The sequence below is a fragment of the Xenia sp. Carnegie-2017 genome, unplaced genomic scaffold, assembly GCF_021976095.1.
Source record: "Xenia sp. Carnegie-2017 unplaced genomic scaffold, XeniaSp_v1 HiC_scaffold_16, whole genome shotgun sequence".
In the NCBI taxonomy this organism is placed as follows: domain Eukaryota; kingdom Metazoa; phylum Cnidaria; class Anthozoa; order Malacalcyonacea; family Xeniidae; genus Xenia; species Xenia sp. Carnegie-2017.
Genome location: NW_025813469.1, coordinates 7,447,947 through 7,469,071, shown reverse-complemented (window position 1 = coordinate 7,469,071; position 21,125 = coordinate 7,447,947). Strand labels below are relative to the sequence as shown.

The following is a 21,125-nucleotide window of genomic DNA, read 5'->3' as shown; positions in this document are numbered from 1 at the left end:
AAAAGCGGATGAGCATTGTGTAAAAGGATTATGTGTTTATAAATATGTAAAAATATCAAAGTACCTTGGATGCCAAATGGCGGTTCTCCCAAATCATATATTTTTCTTCGGGACGCAATTCTTCAAAGATGTCCTTTGACAATACAGTTGAAAACAAGTCAGTAGACTGATCCTCGCTGTAGTCCAATTTCGCTTCCGGTATGACGAGCTGCGGGAAAACGATATCCGAGAGATGGGAGGTGAAGTCAACCTGTAAAATGGCACTGCGTTTATCGACGAGATTGGAAGTGCAAGAGCCCATAGGATTAGCGGCTTCGTTCGGCCACAATCCGAATAACTGACTACCGGAGATGAGAACGCCATTGAAATCAAACAACTGCACGGCGGTCCAACCTAGCGGTGTGCGGGTGCGGGCCGCGGTCAACGAGCCGCTCTTTGTGGCAGGAGACAGGCCGTACAACGTAAGACAGAGCCTCGACTCTCGCGGTAATTTGCATATCTCGATAGAGAACTCCATCCAACATTGCCATGCAATTTGCGGGAAGAAATTCGTGCTAATCTCGGCAAGAATGGTTGTCTCCGGGACGACGAGAAGATTCTTACCGTAATATATCTTTCCTTCGACAAGGTACGTGTCGAATCTTTCTTTCCACTCTGTCGGAATGCGATACGCTGCGGGTATGAAGAAATTCAACTTATCCGTCATCTGCGTAACTTCGATAGATCCATTTATGATCTTTTCGCTGATTCGTATCTTACCGAAGTCCGTGTTAAACGTATTGCAATACAACTCCATCATCAAATAAACGTTTCTATAAAGATTTTGTAAAATGGTTCGAAGCTCTGTCAAATCAATGGGGACCATTGTTCCTGGCGAGTCTGAGCAAAGATTATCGTATTTCGCCTTCAATTTTCTCAGCGAGTCCACGCATCTAATTATTCCTTTCGTCTCGATTTTACCAAGAGTCATGCAAACTGCCCTCACACTTTGTAAGAGCGGACCAGGTTGCAAGCAAGGTGGAAAGCCTCCCGCTCCATCTATAAGACGTTTTAGTTCCAAGTCGAAGGCCTCGCTCAGTACAATTAGACCATCACGTGATACGGATGTGACTAGTGATCTCTCAAAAAACTGGTTGTAAATACGCGGTTCGCAGTCCGCTATGTCGTCTTGATCACTACGGATTAAACTACGAGGGACGAGTTCGCTGTCAAGTAAAAAAAGTCGAACGTTCCGTCTTTCCATAACACAATGATGCATGTACTCGTACTCGCAGAGTAACTTTGAGTTGCTAAGATACTCTTGATAACCGCAGACTTTCAGGGTATATACGCTGCTCATGACGTCACTCGAGGTAACCTTATCATGCCACAGTTTACCTAAAACCTCTGCTATCACCTGACTTACGGGAATCTTCGAACTGCATTTAAGAGGAATGGGTGAAGATTTTCCTTCCACGAGAACCTCCACGTTCAAAAGAATATCTTCGAAGATCTCGGTGAAACTATCAGAGTTTTGGGTGATGGTTGGGCTGAGTAGATAGCCAAGGTTTAACTCCTGTTTTCCTCGGACATTCGAGCGGACGTCGCCCATAACTTTGCTGAACGATACCGCTTCTTCATTTCTCTCTTCTGTAAAATCAAACAAACCATCACCAAAGAATACCAATCCCGGGTTCACAGTTCTTCTTTCTTCAGTTGCCTCCAAGGCACGACGGTCGGGACTCTTTGTCGAGAATAAAGTCGAGACACGTGACTGGGGGGAGCGTAGGAATTTCGACTTTTGAGGTGATGTCCCTAAGACACTGATGTGTTTGGATCGAGCAGGAATAGGCCTCGTGTTGTATTTACGGTTTAGTTGAGCAACGTCTACGGTCACGCGCTTGGAATTGTTGCTTGGTTTATTTTGAAAGACATTAGGTTCAAATACTAGGGAATCATCTTGGGAAGATTCATCAACTGCATTCAACTGTGAAGGCAAGCTCTGCGCATGTGCTGATAGTGTGCTAAATGAATGGTCAAACATGCCACCTACCTCTGACTCAGGCTTGTTCAATTCATCGTCATCACCGACATAACCACTTGCATCAAATCGTAACTGCACATATCCCTTTGTAAAGTCCAAAGTATTCAGTCCATTTTGTTTGTTTTCAGATTTTCTTGACTTTTTTATCTTCTTGGATGGAGTATGACCTTATGATCTCATGACGCAACATCACAGATTCCTTACGAGAAGGAATCTCATCCTCATCAAGTAGTTCTTCCTCCAGTTCGTCCTCGCTGAGCACATGATATGGAAGATGGAAAGCTTCTCCAACCTCTGTAACCAGCTGTTGTTTATCTGACAAGTTATTGTCATCATTTTGTTCCAAATCAAACATTAGTGACTTGTCTGGATATGAAAATTCTGCTCCTGAATGATGTTCTGAGTTGAACATATCACCATTTAACTCTGACTTAAGAAAATTTGATTGAGGCTTTTTCATACTGTCAGCTGTTGCAAGCCTAACCCTTGGTTGAGGGAATGTTAAAGACTTTGATTCTGATTTCATTATAGGTAGTGAGTTTGTCGACTTTGTCATTGGACTGTCTCTTTCTCTTATATCAAAAGACTTTTTTACATTGTTTAAAATATCTTCGAATGGGTCTGGTTTGTGACTGTTTGCAGTCAATAATTTCTCATCTTTTGAAGAGCTATGCCCATTTGAATCACCGAATGAGTTTAAAGCATCCTGATGAAGTTCAATAGTTGAATGCGGTCGTAATTTGGTGACATCTGCATTTTGTTCAAGAGAGGGATTTTCCAAAAATTCATTAAAAATATAAGTCTCTGATACAGCGTGTCTTAGGCTCCGACCAGTTTCATCAAGCACTCGTATTGAGGAGTATTTGTCATTGTTTGTGTGAGCACTTGAATAAAGCATTATATTACTCGTAGAGATTTTGAATTATCTTAAAATAAGTGAACGAGAAATTCTTAGTTGATATATTTATGACACACTCTGTATTAAACTCAATCTGGATACACAATCTAAAATGAAAGTGAGGGATGTTATTCTATTTGGAATTAAAAATATTGCAAACAAACAAAATTACAGATTGTTCGAACGAGTATATGATGAAATATGAAACAAAGTCCTCGGATGCTCATACAAAAAGCTCAACGGCTGAAATTTATAGCTAAAAACCAATGCCAACTGACAGTACTTTGTCGAACTATCGGATTGTGTTCAAGCGGAAAAGCAAGGAAACAATACTGGCACAAACCTCGACACGTATAGCAAATTACGAATGTTGAACAATGTTGAAGTTACGTAAACCAACTCTCATAATTCATCAAGTAAACAGAGCATTGACGTGAGCAAGTATCACAAAAGATATGATAAAGCATCCTTGAGGAAGCTCGATGAGGAACCAAATCAGCTATTTGGCTATAAAGGTAATATAACGTCTGTTATTATTTTTATAGGTTATGCGCATGCGTATCTATATATTTACAATTTCAATCGATCGATGCATGTTTCCAACAGATTTATACGTCATAAGTCATTTATTGTCAGTCGTTCGGTTTGATAATACAATCCAATTCCAGAATAGCTCTCGGTCAATGTCGTGTGCGCTTATATAATTCTAAAACCTTTAAAGAATACAATTTTTTGTTCATATTTATCATAAATCCTATTATCCCAAAATGCCAAAACCATTGGACATCGGCAATCAGCAATGGCAGTTGGGTATTTCGTTATTTATTGTTTCGTTAATCACTTTCGTAAGCCCGCGCTATTTCCACTGATCTCGAACTAAGACTGGAATCAAGCATCTAGCAGAAAAGTTGAAGACAAAAAACAAGGAGTGCCGCCATTACTAAGGCACCAACTTTCGAAAATGAGGAGCAAATATATTGTGCATTTATACGAGAATAAAGAAGAATTGCAACATGTAACTACATGAACATAACTAAGAGATAAATCAGTTTATAGATAAGCTAAAAATACGATGATAAAATATGGTCAAAATGCAGCGATTTTTGTCATCGGTAACTCTACTGTGGGATGGAAAAACTGTGGAAAATTGCCCACAACTGCATGGAAATACCTAAAGTTGTTGGAATCGTAGTTCAGAAGTACAAACTGATTAAATAATCTCATTTACGATCATAAACTGATCAATCCTTTAAAATTACAAGCCTTTTTTACGAGTGATTCGGAGTGAAACCTGTATGCGTTTTGTTTTATACGGCCGATTATTCCTTCTTACTCGCTTTACTATCGCCACAAAGGTTGTTTTTCATCTTCTGCGTTATCTTAAAGCATAATTTGACCATGTGTTGCTATATTTTCCATAGTTTTGTTAAAAAATCTTTCGATGTGTTGGTCACTTAGTAACGGCGGCGGTGGTTTCAAAATTTGCTAACTACAAATAAAGAGTTGCTTGATCCAGACTTTTTTCGAGATCAGTGGCTATTTCCTGCTGGAGATTGAGATACGTGTGGTGATATCGTGAACTATCAACAGCGTGAAAAACAAATTTTATGTATTTTTTAAATTTGTTGAAAATTTCACCAAATAATACTCTGTATTTTATGTTATATATTGTTTTGAACATGAGTACGTATTCTTGGAGTTATAAAACGCCTGTAAGTCGCACAGTTCCCGAAAAACAAGACGAAAACGAAGACGAAGAAGAGGATAAAGAAAAAGAAATTGAAATTGTTAAAGATGAAAAATCGGATGCACACATCAAAGAAAGTGAAGTAAAAATTCTTCCTCCAAAAAGACGTAAGCATTTCAGAATGCAAGCTACATAGTTATGAAATTGATTGTTAGATTCATGTCATCCTATTAAGAATTTGCTCAAGATCCGACTGTAGCCTAACCAGTCGGCCACAACCTTACTCATGCAATGTAGAAAATTTAGTTTTCATATACTGTAAAAGACTCTGGGTTTTTAAAGAAATCCATAATGCTAGGAATCTGAAAATTAACGTAGCATGACCAAATTATGGCCATATCAGGGGGGACTAGAATGGCAATTGGAAAGGGGGGAATCAGTTGAGCACAGCTGAATTTATGAATATACACTGCCAATAAGCATTCTAGTCACCCCTCCTCATGTACCAACTGAAATTGACCAGTGTGAAAATTTGGTAGGTTCACACTTCATACTTTTATTTTCATAAAGAATTTCTTGCTTGACTCATAGCTGTCCCTAGTCCCAATGATTATTTGGCAGTTTCAAACTGTGAGAACAACAGTGTGCATGGACATTCAAGTGTACTTGCCACACTTGCACACTGCACACTTGAATTTTCTTTTGTGCTCACTTAAGATATCATCGAAAATTGCAATACTTTCCATTCTTCGACATAATAGGATTTTCCCAGGTTAGCAAGAACAAAAATAAAATGTTGTGGGGTATAAGAAATCTTTTTGTACTCAAGCCCCTATCCTGTGTAATTTCTGTGACATCAATACTTGTGTTTTTGCCAATTATATTACATCATGTGCAGTGAGTACAAGTACTTTTGTGATCAATGATGGACATTTGACAATGAAGTCTTGGCTTGCAGTACGTACGAGCCACTAAAATTTCATATTCATTTTTATTTCAGTGAACTGGAGAGCAAAGATATATGTTGGCAATTTGGATCGTAAAACCAATGAAGCATCACTTGCGTATTATTTCTCTGTTTTTGGAGACATTGAAGATATTAAGGTGAAGTTTACTGAATTGAGAATGTGAAACCATCTTTTGCTGACCATGAGGACTGTGGGCATGCATGACAATAATAGTGGGAGAATATTACAGTGCCTAGGAAATAAAAATCTTGCTTATTAAATTATGTTTACATTGAGCAGAACTTTTAAAATGACAATGCACTTTCTAAAACAGTACATACCTCATTCTCAACATATTGAAGTTTTTGTTATCGCCAATTTTTGTAACCTGTGATGTCATATTGCATAATGAGTCTCAGCAATGTTTCAAATTTTATTCAGTTTTCTGACAACTTTAGGTTCAAAGTAGTACAAGTTAGAATTTTATACCATTAATTCTTCACAACAAAGGAACTTATGCCTGTTGAAGTGACATATCAGCAAAAATAACTGATACTTCTAGTTCTCATTATGTAATGTGGTGTCACAAGTTAGATAAATCAGAAATAACAAAAACCTACGGTACCTTGAGAATGAAAGGAGACACACATAAACTGGTATAGAATGTCCAGATGTCATTTTCATGTATCTTTTCAACAAAAGTATGACTTAAATTACAAAATTTTCATTGCATAGGCACTTAATGACAATACAACAACATTAAAAAATATGACAACAAAAAATGTTTTCAATTGGTAAAGTTTTGAAATGAACATGTGTTGAAATACAAAATAAATAAAAACTATGTAATTTGTGGTCAGAGGTTGAGTGTTAAAGATTTCCATTTTTGAGTTGAATTTTTGTCAATAACTTTGTTTTATGAGCCTGCCATTCTTTCCTTCATTGAACAGCAGTTGAAGATGCGAAGCTTGAAGTTGCAGTGTGCGAATTAGTTCAGAAAAAACGATGTGCAATTTTTTTCACAAAAGTGTTTCTTTAGAGGCATAATCAAATCGATATTACGTTATTTATTATATAGCGCTAATTGCTAAATTAATATTTTTAAATGTGAACAAATTCATATGATTTACGACAGTGTTTTTCATTAAAACCGCTGATTTTTGCACATCGTTTGAAAAAGTGTGTAATTGTTTTCATTTTAGCTAAAACGATGTGCAAATTGCACATTGCACACCGTTAATTCGCACACTGTGAAGTTGTATTTAATTTTTTTCATTTCATCAGTTAATCCGTGATCATAATACAAACGAGTCGCGTGGGTTTGCTTTTATAACATTTGAAAAGTTGAGGCAGGTAAGTAGTTGTCAAAGATTTTGTATGTTTCTTTCAGCAATTTAATTTATTTTTATCTCTATCTCAGCTGAAAAAGCAAAGAAATGGTGTTCATTTAATTATCCGGTAAGTACAAGGAATTTTGCTTTAATGTATGCAGGATATAAAATATCCCATATCCTGAATGATATCCACAAGATTGTGGTGAAATTTTGTGTTGCATACCAAGCTTATTTTACTTTTATCTCAATGTGATGACATTTGTTTTTAAAATAGTGAAATAATAATAAATGTGTTTACAGGTCTTTTATTTTTGTTTGTTAAATGGTGCTGTCTACCACATTGTCTAGTATTTTTAAAAACCATAACTGCCTAAAAGCACTATTGATATTGCGCATTTAATAAAAGCGACAAGTTTTTTAATATAAACATGTTTCAACATCTCATGATGCCATCTTCAGTATTATAAGGAATATTATGTATGTGATGAATATAAGAGTAATATGATACTGTGATACAATTTATACATTTATGAATAGATTATTAAATTACAATGAAATAGTGGTTAGAATTAATGATGAAAGTATTTACAGGCTGAATATAGTGTTAAAACGAAAAACTTGAACGTTGAGATTAGGCTTAGTTTTGTTAATGTGAAGTGCTTCTTTGATTTTGAGTGCGAATGTAGTATCTGCAGTGTCGATGATTTTCCAGCAAGAGGGTGAATAGTTAGTTTTGCATGAAGGTGATTTTAAAAGGTGTCGAACGATATGTGAGTTTTTGTCAGAAGTGGTGTGTTCCCTGATTCTGGTGGATAAGTGACGAGAAGTTTCGCCAATGTGTCGGGAATTACATCCCGCACAATCGAATGGTATACCACAATAGATTTAATAGAATCAGGGAAAGGATATTTGAATGAGAAGTAGTTCTTCATTTTGAAGGAAGTAAAAATTAGTCGAATGTTAATGTCAGTGCAGAAGAGTTTGATGATGTTTGTAAGTCTGTGTTGTGTGTGTCGTAAATAATGTCCGATGTACGATAGTTTAAAGTAAAGAGTTTTTATGGACTGTTCGTTATTGTTGGTCGTGATCATGTACTACCGTATACCAATTCGATTGTGCGGGATGTAATTCCCGATACATTCGCGAAACTTCCCGTCACTTATCCACCAGAATCAGGGAACACACCACAACTGACAAAAACTTACATGTTATTCGATACCTTTTAAAATCACGTTCATGCAAAACTAACTATTCACCCTTTTGCTTTAAAATTATCGACACTGCAGATACTACATTCGCACTCAAAATCAAAGAAGCACTTCACATTAACAAAACTAACCCTAATCTCAACGTTCAAGTTTTCGTTTTAGCACTATTTTCAGCCTGTAAATACTTTCATCATTAATTCTAACCACTATTTCATTGTAATATAATTATTCATAAATGTATAAATTGTATCACAGTATCATATTACTCTTATATATATTCATCACATACATAATATTCCTTATAATACTGAAGATGGCATCACGAGATGTTGAAACATGTTTATTTTAAAAAAACTTGTCGTTTTTATTAAATGCGTAATTCTTAAAAACATTGTATCCCATCCACTCGTGGTTGAATTAAGGATTTACTATTTTGAGTGGTTTTAAATTTTTCCACGTTGAAACAACTCTCCCGTTCGGACTTTGATGAACCAAATGTTAAATTCAGGAAAAATTGAAGGAAAGCCTTACAGCTAGTGACAAATTTTTTTCGAACTCCATCATTGTGTTTCTATATAAAATCCATGATAGGTTTTTGAATAACCTTATAGTAGTAGTATCATCAGGGATCATCATCTATCCATAAATGGACATATTTCCACTTTACCATTAATGTTATTCATTATGGGATGTACGTAATTTCCACGATAGATAACAATGTTGGAATTTTTGATAATTTTCTTGTAATGGGGATTAATATTGAAAACAGTGGAAGTACGATTGCGTTTAGAAATGTTTAATTTTTCAGGTGCTTGATGACACTAGGATTACAGTGGCAAGCGCTGAACGAAAGTCAAAGAAGGTATGACACATAACACAAATGGAACAAAAACGTCGTCACTCAAAGCAAATCTTTTTCAGATCAACCTCCCCGAAAAGGAAAAGAAGCTTCATCCGTCGTTGACATTATTTTGGGAGTTTAAATGGATCAATAAACATGATGCACCGGTCAGTAGCTATATGGCGCGATTCTCCGTCACGGGGGGATGGGAATTGTTGTTTTTCGTCGCTCCAAAAGACACGAATTAAGACCTTGCAAATCATGACAAGTTTTTCATTGCGTCTTTGGGTAACTTTATCTGAAAACGTGTGATGTTAAAGTTTTTCACTTCTCTTCTCAGAGATACAAAGGCGAATCTGCCGCTAGAAAAATAGATGTTTCCTTAGGCCTTGAGAAAATTGATATGGCAAATTATTGGAAAATAACATGAAATATTTCATCCAATAATCTTAATTTAAACTTCAGCAGACTTACACACTCTATGTAACACATCTAACTGATACTTAGTTTTAAAATGTTTCAATTTCAAAGTCAACACTTTATTCCAATTTAGTTTAATGCTTGTAGAGCGACAAGTTACAAGGTAAATATTTTATTTGGCCCTGAAATACAATCATTTGAAGAATAAAAAAATTGAAACTTGCCCGATTAAGTCCGTGTGCGCGTCTCCAATCGCGAATCACTTTTTTATAACAAATTCTAACTCTGTTGAATTGTAGATCTTTGGTCCATATGAAACAAGTGCAATGCGATCTTGGAAGAATCAGGTTGGTCCAGGTTTCATTACATATTTATATCAGTAAATAAACACCTGCATCAGATAAATATGATGCAGGTGTTTAAATCATGAGAGAGAGTTGATTTTTTACACGGCGGGGTGTGACTCTAGTAGGGGATTACGTGGAAAGGTAAGGTTGTTTGGTCTAGTTTGATATAGGTTTCAGTCGCTCTATGGTCTCCTATTTGTGATTGTCAGCATGTCAGTGTGTCAGACTTAAGTATCCTTGTACCACCTCACCGAGATTAGTAGATCTTAGTCGCCACTTGTATTGTTCTTGCTGGGATTTACAGGGTTTTTTGGTTGGAAAATTTTCGCATTCTAGAGAAAAAAGTCGCATGTTTTTGATTATATCGTGCCAAAGTGTCGTTATAAAAATAGCGCGATATTTTCTAGGGTTATTTTGATCGTGGCTGTTGGGCAAGGCAGGTACCTCAGCGTGTGGAAGAGAAAAAATCTAAAACGAATCTTGACGATGTCACTCGTGGTTCACTCTTGACAGGAGAGAAAAATATAAAAGTTTCTGAAACAATAGACGAATCGCCTTTATCTAAAAAACCTAAACTGGTTATTGATTACTCTGATTCCGAAGATGAGGAGAATGAGGGATCAATGTGGATAATAAAGAAACATATGGTGGTAATGATGACCCGATTCATAATGATCGTGTAGAACCAGCATTTGATTGTAAAGGGATTGAAGAGAATAAAGGAGAACAAACATCTGATATTAAGGGGACTGAAGATCATAATGGGGGACAAAAATCATCTGATAATACGGGGATTCAAGATGGTAATGAAAAACAAAAGATATCTAATACAAAAGGGATTCTAGCTGATAATGGAGAAAATATGAGATTTGAAGTGGATAGCAGAGTAAGAAATTGTGACGTGGAAAATGAAACTGCCATTCGACGTAATGATTTTCGTTCGTCCAAAGAAGATCGTGAAAAAATCACTGAAGAACAAGATCAAAATGATTTTAAAGAATCTGTAAAAGAAGGCAAAGCACTAGAAAATAAGTTGAGAGAGGTTATAGGCCAAAACGGTAATGAAAATGGTGTTATTTTAGCCAAAGACAACGTTGATTTGACCTCAAAACATGACCACTGCTCAACACAAACTCAACTGTTGGAGGATGGGAAAATGGCCAACACTTCTAACGGTGTGCAAAAAGGTAGTTTTGATCTTCTTGAGCTTTATGAGCGACAAGAAACCACCGGCCACGATGAAAATAAAACGGAAAGTACCGAAACAGTATCACGTGATATTAATGATGATTCAAGTAGTGACGATGACGTCATTGATGACGACGATGACGACATAACGACTGAGTTTGTTTCCATTTCAGAGATAGATTTCGATTTCTACCCGTGAGAAAACACGATGCAACATAAATATGTTAACGTTTCATGCAACGAATAAATTTTAATATTTATAATCCTTGTCAGTTGTGAATCCAGTGTTTGTCAAAATAAATTATAATTGCTCGAGTTGAAATTCAAAGAACCGTTGTACAAATTTAGTCCTACTTTGTAAATTTCACTCTGTTCACTGACTTTGAATACAATATATTTCTTAAGAAACAAACAACAGTAGTCATCATCTTAATGATACACTGCACGATCAAAATTTGCGGGTTCTCTACGTCGCTTCCTTCACGAAAACTCTATTGTTGATGAGTTTTTAAAGAATAAAATTTCACCGATACTTCTAAGGTGTTTGGGGGGGGTGGGGAGGGAAGGAAGATTTGGTGTTTGCATTCCCTTGTAATTTGTAAATTTGTTCGTGAAGTTTAACGTGACGCTGGGCCACTGACCCACTTTTTCCTGCGTCCTTTGAAATGTAGTTACGTATTTGTACGCACTGTGAATATATACATTTGAGACTGGATAACGAATCTTGTAGAAAAATAGAAACCGGAAGTTACTTCATTTGCATGCTTTTTATCGTTCCCACATGCCTATAAATTTGCCGATTTGAATTCTCTTCGTTCAATAGTAATTTTTGTGTATCAGAAATGTGTTAAAGGATAAATACGTAAAAAGTGTGACTTTGTAATGCAATATTGTTGTGAAGTGAGACCGATAAAACGTACGCAAATGAATCAATGTCACGTATTATATTTTTTATGTGGACGCATTATCCAGTTTAATATACAGATCAGCCATTTTGTATTTTCATACCTTACCCCCCTCCCTTCCACCTATACATACAGGCATAAATCAATTTGCTTCCGATGGTCCTGCCTTAAAGAGTTTCTCAGTAGAATTATGAAGCGATGCCAATATTACGGTCATAGCTTACAACACGCGATGGCACCAGACGCTTGCACGTGATCATGTAAGGTGATGGTGCTCTCGTTTTGTAAATCACGTGATATCCGATCGTTCTTGCGCAATTGGCGTCGTGTTTGCTGCGTCAATTCCTGAGCAAGAGTACGAAACGTTCGGTCGACATTATCGGCGTCCTTTGCCGAAGCCTCTAAGAAGATCATTTCTTCAAATTCAGCGAAGACTTCACCAGCAGAGCAGGAAACCTGACGTTCATTCAAGTCATTTTTGTTGCCTACCAAAACTTTGATGATATTTTTTTTGCGCGAGTGCTTTTTCACATCATTCAACCACTGCGGTATGGAAGCGAAACTTTTTCTGTCACTCAAGTCATAAACTAGGACAACTGCGTCGGCCTGACCGTAATAGCTCCTTGTGAGCGATCTGAACGTCTCCATTCCAGCGGTATCCCAACATTGAAGCTTGATCATCTCACCGTCGATCTCTATACTTTTCACGCAGAAATCCACGCCGATCGTGGATCCGATCGTTTCCGAGTAATATCCTCTCGTGAATCGTCGTATCAGCGAGGTTTTTCCAACGCCAGAATCCCCAACTAAAAGAACCTTGAAGATGTAGTCATAATTCATTGTAGGCGATGATTATTAAAGCATTTTTATTCGCGATGTGATGGCGTTTTCTTTTTTTATAATTAGTTTTTCTCTTCTTGATGTAAATTTACTGATGTGTTCGCTTCTATGTCTTTTCCACCTTTTTCTTTTAAAGCTTTTCCATTGAAATTAATTAAATTGCTCGAGTGAAATTAGTTTTACAAACGATTTGTGAGTAGTCGACTTGAGTTGATAACTTGCCGAACAATGGCTTGCAAATCGTTCCTTTATTGCAAAAATGACAATTTCCCAGACAGATGGAATAAATTTAATTGAAACAATTACCAGTTTACGACTATTTTGCGCCTTATTTGATTTCCCTCCGTCTCGACTTAATGAATATTCTTTTGATTATGTCTTCAAGTTTCCCCGATTTGATAATTAAGCTTTTCCTTTTGTCATCTTTCCATTCTCTTTATAGGTATGTTTTACGTTTTCTTATTTTTTTCCGTACAATGTTGTTAACCAAACTATATTCCTTTTGTTCATGCGCGTCTCTTTTATCTTTTCAAAGTCAAACCCTAGCGAAGCAGCTGGCTTTATAAATGAAATTTAAAACTTACAATGGAAATAATGAACTTCTCAAACGACGTCTGTTTGCTTTTCAGCTATCGTTCAGATTTACTCGTTCAGAAAAAAGTCTTTATTTTTCAACCGTTGTATCATAGACAACACGAATCAATTTACGTAGTTCTAACCAAGAATATTTTCCTCCTTCAACATGACATATGTGGCCAGCTTTTTTCGTTTCTCTCGATGCGATGACGCGAACCAATTATATTCAGGAGAGCCAAGCTCATTGTTTACGAAAAGCAAACAAACGCAGCGGTAAAGTTTAGTTAAGCACTCATTTTTCTTTTAAATACTTTAAAAGTATTTGCGGAATACACCGACCTACAAGCTCATGCGTATATGTAAATTTTGTATTGGAATTTTAACATGCAAGAAAATTAAAGATGGAAATAAGTTTGGTATGAAATATTCATCGCCGCACAAATTAATGAAATGAAAGCGCCGAAAATATTTTTCGGTTGACCACTAAATGCACGCGTTGCTTATTAAATTGCCTCAAGCCCATTGAAAATACGATGTTTATGTTTTGTAACATTTTTTTGGACGTGTTGAAGCGATGATAAGACTCCACAATACCTCATTTATACACTGAAAATCAAATTTTGTATGCATACCATAAATAAGAAAAAAGTTGAGATTATCAGATTATGAAATTGACAAAGAAATGCTTGTCACATAAGTCCGCGCGTAGTTCTATATGCTCCTTGATGCAGAGACAATTTTGGTTTAACAGGGTTACTTGGATGCTTTTGTGAACATTTTTGAAAAATCGTTCATATTAATTGTTAGCAGTGGAAACTTGCACAAATGAAGTGTCCATTATTCAAAATTCATTCTACGAACGAGGTTTTTGGCTTCGTAATCTGCAGCAACTTTTTGTTTGTTTTGGCGTCCATTAAAACTTTCTACAGTGATATTTCATTTATGGAGCTTTATTTGTTCAAAGTTTCGCATGCTAACAATTATATGAACGATTTTTCAAATATTCTCACATATACGTCCAATTATACCCCTGAATTAGCATATTATGAAAACATCTGTGTTCTAAGTGCTTGGGTGCTTTTCTCACTCAAAGAAACCGAATTTTTTAGTGGCATATAGAAGACCATCGATTGGGCAAACTTTATTCTTTTGGAAATTGAGAGAACTAATGAAATTGCTGTAAAGGTAAATTGGATATTAAATTAGCGGCGATTAATTATCATCCTTGACCTTTGTTCCGAGTTGTTTTCTCCTATTTGTGCATGCATATCATTACAACTTGAACGAGGTTAAACTTCGTATTTCTTTATCGAATCTAATTCAATATTATTGTAACGCGCATGCGTCAAATGAAAGATTTACATACTTTTGTGGTAATTGTCTTTTCTGTTTTCTTCAACATGCATGTGTCTGTGGTGTTGTCTTGAAACACGCTCTGCTATAATGGTGAGCGTCAATTGAAAGGTTACTCGACTTCGTTGTTCCATGTTTTGTCGATGCTACGTCATCATCAGTGACGTCACCATAGTCATCGTGTCCGTTTACCGAGTATTCCTGTGGGACTTTCTCATTCTCACTATGCCGCATGTCATACTTTGATACTGCACTATGCTGCGAATCATTGACTACTGTCCAATCAAAACTTGTACTGGCGAAGTTAGGATCTTTAAACACAAGAAATCGTACGTCACCTTCTCTTTCCCATTGGTTCATGCAAGGGTTCACTTCCTCTTGAATCTTTACGTCATCCTCTTCTACTTTGGAGCTGCGGGGGCTGTTTGAAGACGATGTAGTTCGATCTATTCCCGAATCGTTTTGTGATGACGATATTTCGTGTTTTACCACCGTCTGTGACGTCATATGTTCATCACGTGTTTCCAAAGTTGCTCGAATGGCTTTCTCCATATTTGTGGTCTCCAGTCCCTCTGAGTAACCGTTTGAATTATGCCATTTGATGTAGACGACAACGATAATGGCCACTAGTAGGAAAAACACCATTGACAAAAATAGATACACCAGAAAGTGATATTTACCCAAACCAATCTTCGTCACAGTATTCGACCTCTCGAGGATGAAAACGTGTGTATTATTACTCGGGTTAGAGGCCTTAGTTGTTCGTTCTTTCGTGGGTATTTTTGTGGTAGCCCTGGGATATGCTGGTTCCTCGTTATAATTTATCCTCAACGTCCTCGATTGGTTCTTTAAAGATGAAATCGTTTTCTTTGTAATCATTGTCGTATTAACGTTAAATAATCTTGTCTTCTGCGAATTGATCTTCGTTTTTGTCGTGAAAAGTAGTTTTGGCTTTGTTGGATCATAAATGATGTTTTTACTACCCTCCGTTGTCCTTGGTAACTTTTCCTTGGATTCTGTTTTCAACTCAGTACATTTCGGTCCCAACTTTCCCAAGACGGTGACAAGTTTCGACTTCTCGTTCACTGCTCGGAAAATATCGACGTCGTTTACTTTAAGTTCGGACATGCATCCTTTGAAAGCTCTGTTTGCAAGACTCACCTTGGGAAATGAGGGATGCGTAGGGGCATCACTTTTTAAAGAGATGTTTTGGGGATCGTTCCTGATAGATGGAGGTAATGTGGCGACTGTAATATCCTTATTGATGTCTACGTATTTTAGGTGTTTATCGGCCGACAGCTTTTTTCGCGTCACATCCACTATAATTTTTAAACTGTGCCCGTTTCGATCTATGTCGATTTGATGCCATTCGTTGTCTGAGAGCTTATCTTCAATGGTGACGTCGTTCGTGCCAGTCCTTTGTCCGTCGCGACCGCTAAACACCGATGCATATCTGCAAAGCATGTGTCGTAGATGCGTCAATTTTGATTGTTCACTAATTTAACGTCTGGGTTTTTTGATTTTATTTTGATTAAACACTCACAATCAGTGCTATTTGCGTCATTTTATTTGATTCGAAATTCAGTTTGCATTCAAGTAAAGCTAAGAAAAATAGGGAGTATGTTTCTTTAGGCGGGAATTCCACAAGTAAAATGTTCCAGCCAATCGACTGTTTTCGAATCAATTAAACATCTTTTCTAATGCGTTTAATGGAGCTGACGTAAGAATTAGAATTTTGAGAAAAAATAGATAAAAAACATTCACAGAACAATTTAGTAAAGAGGAAATTGCTTTATTGCTTTCTTTGGTCGTTTGCTTTACTTCGGGAAAATTTTCACGCTGATTTCATTCGCGCCATTTAATGTTCAAATTTTTCTTCCATCTTCCAGATAGCTTAGTAGAAACAATTTTTTCATGTTCTGTGGCAGGTGATAAAGACAACATGAAAATTAGGTAGCTAATGAATGTAAATCATCAACATTACTTTTTCCAATTGAAAAAATTTTGTTTGTCTATTTCTTATATTTGCCTCATTAAATTGTTTTCGATATGCTTATGCGAAATACGACGAACTTTTTTTTCGTCATTAGTGTTGTCTTCATCATTTTTAAAATCATTTTTCATCTTTAATGTAGTCATTGCTATCAATGATTGCCACTCGACCACACAGACTGAAAGGCGTATTATCGAAGTTATCTTCAACCTCGAATATTTTAATCCCATTTTAAAAAGTTTTGATGAAAATCGCTTGCTTTACCATCCGTGAATAATCGTCCTTAAAGTCTAAAATTTTTTATTCGGCTCAACTCAATAAAATTTTCATTTGCGTCGATGCAAGAGATATTTTAAACAAGTCTAGATTTCCATTTCAAATTCCGATCTGTTTATGATATGTCTTTGTTCTACGTTTTTGTTGTTGATTTAATGAAAAGGTTTGTATCGCGTTGCGTTCAGACTTTATTGTTGATTTGCTTAGTCGTGCTTTTTGTTAGCCTTAGCTTAATAATTCTGTATTCGCTTACTGCAAAAATGAATATAATGATAGCTAATATTTTTAAATTTAAATGTCAGGACTAAAAATTGCGGTGCTGGCTTTGCAGCGATCAGGAAACGTATCTTGGATTAACCGCCTGCGAATATACGATTGAATACGAGCCAGCCCATCTTTGAAAAAATTTCGCTCCTTTGTTTGTGATAATGCAAACGAGGAGATAAAGATCTTCAAAGAGGAAGGAGTTCATGAGTTTAATGATTGTGTATATGTTTGATTTTTACTTTTTAATATGTTTTCGAGTGGCCCTGCGACATCGTAAAAAAATTCGTCGCCTCGTTTTCAAACATTGGGTTTTGCAACTTTCGTGTTCTGTTATTCCTTGCATATATTTGTTATATTGCTCGTCTCAGATTCTAGCTATAAGCTATAGTGATAATCTCTAACAATAGATCCCCGTTAGTCGCGTTTTCTATTAAGTTGATCAAAACCGCAGCAAAACGGTGTGCTCACGCGATGCCTTGACAAAAAATTCGATTTTTTTCATAAAATTCACCTCACAAATTTATGTCCCAGATAGTTATTTCAAGAAACTTGATCCGAGTTATAAAAACGGGTGAGAAATATTTGTTACAAATACCTGAATCGTCCTCCAACGATTTCCAAAGTAATGAAATCTTTATTCTCCCCTCTTATATGAAGTAAAACAGTCGACGTTAGCCTTGTTCGAAACAGTAAGTGAATTTTGGTGTAGTTCCTAGTGAACTCGCCTCTGCTCGTATATGTGATGTAGGAATTTCCGTCAAAATGGTAGTCGAGAGCTCTTGAAAAGCTTAGTTGCAATAAGACCAATAGAGACGCTACACCGTGCATCGTTTCTGCGGAGTTAAAGCAGTGTTTCTGTCCTGCTGACTACAGCTGCAAAGTTTGGAATGTCCTTGACTAATTTCTATGTTATCTACATGGCCCGAATTTGCATTTCCTTTCAAATGTACTTGTCAATTTTCAGATTGCCATCGAACACACGCTGCTAAATCATACTTCCACTTGCACAAACACTATAGGAAAAACAGGTTGACAAATTTTAAATAAACACGCCCCAAGTCCACTGTATATTTATGCAACATTGTATCTCTTTCGGCATGATTAAAAATGACAAATTTTTCGTCATTAGACGATGCTGCAAGGAAAAAGCTTTCTTCCTTTTAAGTCAAACTAAACAAAGCAAATAGCAACATATCAGACAGATCAAGTACGTTGACGAGTGATATAATTTCTCGGACGCACGCATTAGATGAGTTCGTTGAGTACTATATACACGAAGCAGCTGCGATATAATATAATTTCGCCAGCTGTACTTAAGTTTTGATATCGCTTGCAATTAGACATGATAGTATACAATAGGTGCTATTTTTTTGTTTATTTCGAAACTCGAAATCTCCTCGACGTATATTTAGGAGCATGTATTTCATAAGAGTTTTTTTTTTCAACGCTGTGACGATGTATTATTAATGTTTGCAATCGAAAATGATTCTCTGTATAGCATTGTTCTCAAACAATGTGTGAAAACTGAGGGCTTCATTCGCTGTTTGAAATTTTTAATTAAGCAAAAACAGCAGTAATTCCCCCAGTTGATATTAATTTAACTCCAATTTTCATGTTGAAACAACTTTAGATTATTTTACTCCACAAAAAGCAGATATTTTTACCCCCTTTGGAGATACACTAACTTCAAATTAGCAGCGCTTCGAAATAGACCAAGAGGTTGATCAATGCATGGGTTTTTATCATTCGAGTTTGATAGAGATGTTTTAGGTTTTGATAAATATTTTTCTATTGACTGCCACGTTTTGTTTATGCTGTAGAATATAAAGACAAACGCCTGCATTATGTAAAAATCTCACTCTTACTGCATGTGACATAGGAATCGTACTAATCAGTGACAAACTCGTTTCTGATAGCATATTTTAAATCAACCAATCTGCGCAGTAAAAGTACCGTCTTCATTTGATTATGATGTGTTTGTGAAGCCCCATTCAGTGAGTACGAGTAAGAACGAGCTTTTAGAATACAAGCGTTGGATTTCCCTGTGCGGTTGGATACTTTATAGCAGTTGTTTGCGACCCATCTGTCTTAAGAAAATTATGTGATTAACAATGTTGTTTGAAAGGTTTCTATCATGTCTAAATTGTTTCCTATTATTCCAGTATCAGGGTGATCAATTATAGCAAATAGCGGCTAAGAAAAAGTTTGTTTGAAATCCACAATAAAATTCATTATTTGAACGTCCTGAATTAATGAACTGAACTAAGTAAGGTTCTCCCCATTCATTGTTGATTGTGTATACGTACTTGTGATAATTGAAAATTATTTGCCGTTTCTATGCAGATGGCGTTTGCTAAACATTAGTATTAGTCATTCAAAGAAGAGACGATCACGGTTATTTATTGTAATTACTATTTTATAGTTTCTGTGTATTGACAGGGCGTTTAATAATATCACTATATAAGCGGTATTTACCATTGCAAAGAAAACGTTTTCTTCAAACCGAGTTTATTTTTATTTGTAGGAAAAGTGTTGAACAAAAAACCGGTGATTATCAACGAAGCTAAACTCCTGTGTATATTATATGTGCTCTATTGCCCAAAGAATGGATGTTTTTACATGAAATGATCTCTTTCACCATGCTATAAACATCATCACTTTTGATTTGTTTTATATTGTCTGTTCTTGGTTCTAAACTTGTGCGATAAAACATTTCTTACGCGACAAGCTCTCGAGTTTTTAATATTCCCTCAATTTACGTAAAGATAATGAGAATATGTATTATATAGCATTGTAAAAATTTCTGCCCATCCCTTAGTATTTTTGTCACATAACACAACCCAGGTCTCTGAATCTTCAAGAGAATTCTTAGCTTACAACTTTAAGTCTCAGATTATAAATCAAGTTGAATTTCTTCTGAAACATAAATGATGATACATTATGAGTCAATTCTTGCAAAAAACGTGGACAATTTTAAAATGTCCTAAATTTCAGTGGACTTGCATTAAAAAGTTAGTTAAAAACATTTTTAAAACAAGGTGTCACGGTACGTAGTTGAGCAACAGACAGTTAGTGAATCATTGAGTGCATCTTGTGAAAAAGCTTCAAAATTTTCCTTATCTTAGAAAATCTTTCCTTTGGTAAAACTATACGAGAATCTATACAAGGTGTGACTAACTTGAGTTCATAGGCTGAATGCATGGCATAGTAGAACTTTTGTTCAATGCTGATGTCGAATGTCAGAATTATTCATTTCTTTGGAAATCTTTTGTCTACGCAGTGAGTGAACAAAGACAAATCATTAAAATAGCATGACTAAATAAGCTGTTGGGCTGTTCTTCTTTTACAATATTTTTCAACAAAGAGTTTGAAATCGCTTTGACTCAGAAATACGTACTGAAAAGTTCATTATATTCATTCGAGACTTCTAAGAAACAAAAGACTTAATTGTCTTCATTACTTTGGCAACGCTGTCGATAAACAATGATTTGGATTTTAAGATGATACAATAAAAAAAACATCTACCCATCAATCAAGAATGTAGCTGTAGTTATTCGAACTTAAATTTTGTTGTTTGCTGGGCGTATGCGACTACAAGATTTTAAAAATTGTATTTCATTTCTAATTCCTCTTTACAATTCTCACGGCGTCAAATTCCAACGCTATCCGATAGCAAGCAAACATACTTCGATTTTTTTGTTCCTAAGCCCTGAGAGCTGTTTTCTTCGCCATAGTTCAGTGTTGGAGTGGCCAAAACTATTCTTACTTTCAAATGTATGTCACGCTTGTTTAGACTTTAAACACAATTGTCCGTGAAATTTATCAGACCTTCACAGTGATAAGTGTGATGGTAGATTTCTATAGTTTACTAAAAATAGTACCTTTCTTACCTTTCAAAGCGACTTTGTCAAATTGTATTTACAAATAAAAGTGGCGAGTTCATCAAACAAGACAACCAAGACGCTCACTTTACTCTGTTTTCTCACCGTCTTCAATACTCACCTTGGTCTCAACGTACCTCA

General features: G+C 36.0%; 4 protein-coding genes across 6 annotated transcripts in view; 1 reads left to right on the top strand and 3 right to left on the bottom strand.

The window, feature by feature from the left end:
* Positions 1-3,441, bottom strand: part of LOC124437391 (phosphatidylinositol 4-phosphate 3-kinase C2 domain-containing subunit beta-like) — an 8,487-nt gene extending 5,046 nt beyond the window's left edge. Inside the window, exons 1-2 of one of the 2 annotated variants that reach the window (XM_046987363.1) lie at positions 3,265-3,441; positions 65-3,028 (exon numbers count right to left, since the gene is read on the bottom strand). In XM_046987363.1, coding sequence (XP_046843319.1) covers positions 65-2,023 — 1,959 coding nt within the window. In that variant the 5' untranslated portion in view covers positions 2,024-3,028; positions 3,265-3,441. The remainder of the gene's footprint in view (positions 1-64; positions 3,029-3,264) is intronic. The other variant, XM_046987364.1, reaches the window with a different exon arrangement.
* LOC124437399 overlaps positions 1-11,305 on the top strand; it is a 12,025-nt gene extending 720 nt beyond the window's left edge. The window contains 9 exon segments of the mRNA XM_046987376.1: positions 4,474-4,775; positions 5,609-5,712; positions 6,840-6,908; positions 6,976-7,013; positions 8,906-8,959; positions 9,019-9,059; positions 9,062-9,105; positions 9,658-9,705; positions 10,113-11,305. Coding sequence (XP_046843332.1) covers positions 4,601-4,775; positions 5,609-5,712; positions 6,840-6,908; positions 6,976-7,013; positions 8,906-8,959; positions 9,019-9,059; positions 9,062-9,105; positions 9,658-9,705; positions 10,113-10,388 — 849 coding nt within the window. The 5' untranslated portion in view covers positions 4,474-4,600 and the 3' untranslated portion in view covers positions 10,389-11,305.
* On the bottom strand, positions 9,759-21,125 carry LOC124437393. 2 transcript variants are annotated; one of them, XM_046987370.1, is made up of 4 exons: positions 20,994-21,125; positions 17,699-18,116; positions 14,581-16,020; positions 9,759-10,037 (listed from the first exon to the last, which is right to left on the bottom strand). In XM_046987370.1, exons 2-3 carry the CDS (start codon positions 17,929-17,931, stop codon positions 14,610-14,612), a joined length of 1,644 nt encoding a protein of 547 aa, XP_046843326.1. In that variant the 5' UTR covers positions 17,932-18,116; positions 20,994-21,125; the 3' UTR covers positions 9,759-10,037; positions 14,581-14,609. The 2 variants fall into 2 exon arrangements, with proteins under 2 accessions (XP_046843326.1, XP_046843325.1); XM_046987369.1 differs by lacking the exon at positions 9,759-10,037 and having other exon boundaries at positions 14,504-16,020.
* On the bottom strand, positions 11,181-13,555 carry LOC124437398 (ras-related protein Rab-30-like). Its single transcript, XM_046987374.1, has one exon. The coding sequence runs from the start codon at positions 12,636-12,638 to the stop codon at positions 12,012-12,014; it is 627 nt and encodes a 208-aa protein (XP_046843330.1). The 5' UTR covers positions 12,639-13,555; the 3' UTR covers positions 11,181-12,011.

Bases quoted from the DNA above. Each gene is read 5' to 3' on its own strand.
- LOC124437398 (XM_046987374.1), bottom strand. From the start codon at position 12,638: ATGAATTATGACTACATCTTCAAGGTTCTTTTAGTTGGGGATTCTGGC.
- LOC124437393 (XM_046987370.1), bottom strand. From the start codon at position 17,931: ATGCACGGTGTAGCGTCTCTATTGGTCTTATTGCAACTAAGCTTTTCA. The intron at 16,021-17,698 runs GTATTTGTAACA...CATGCTTTGCAG, and splicing joins ATCGTTGGAGGACGATTCAG to ATATGCATCGGTGTTTAGCG.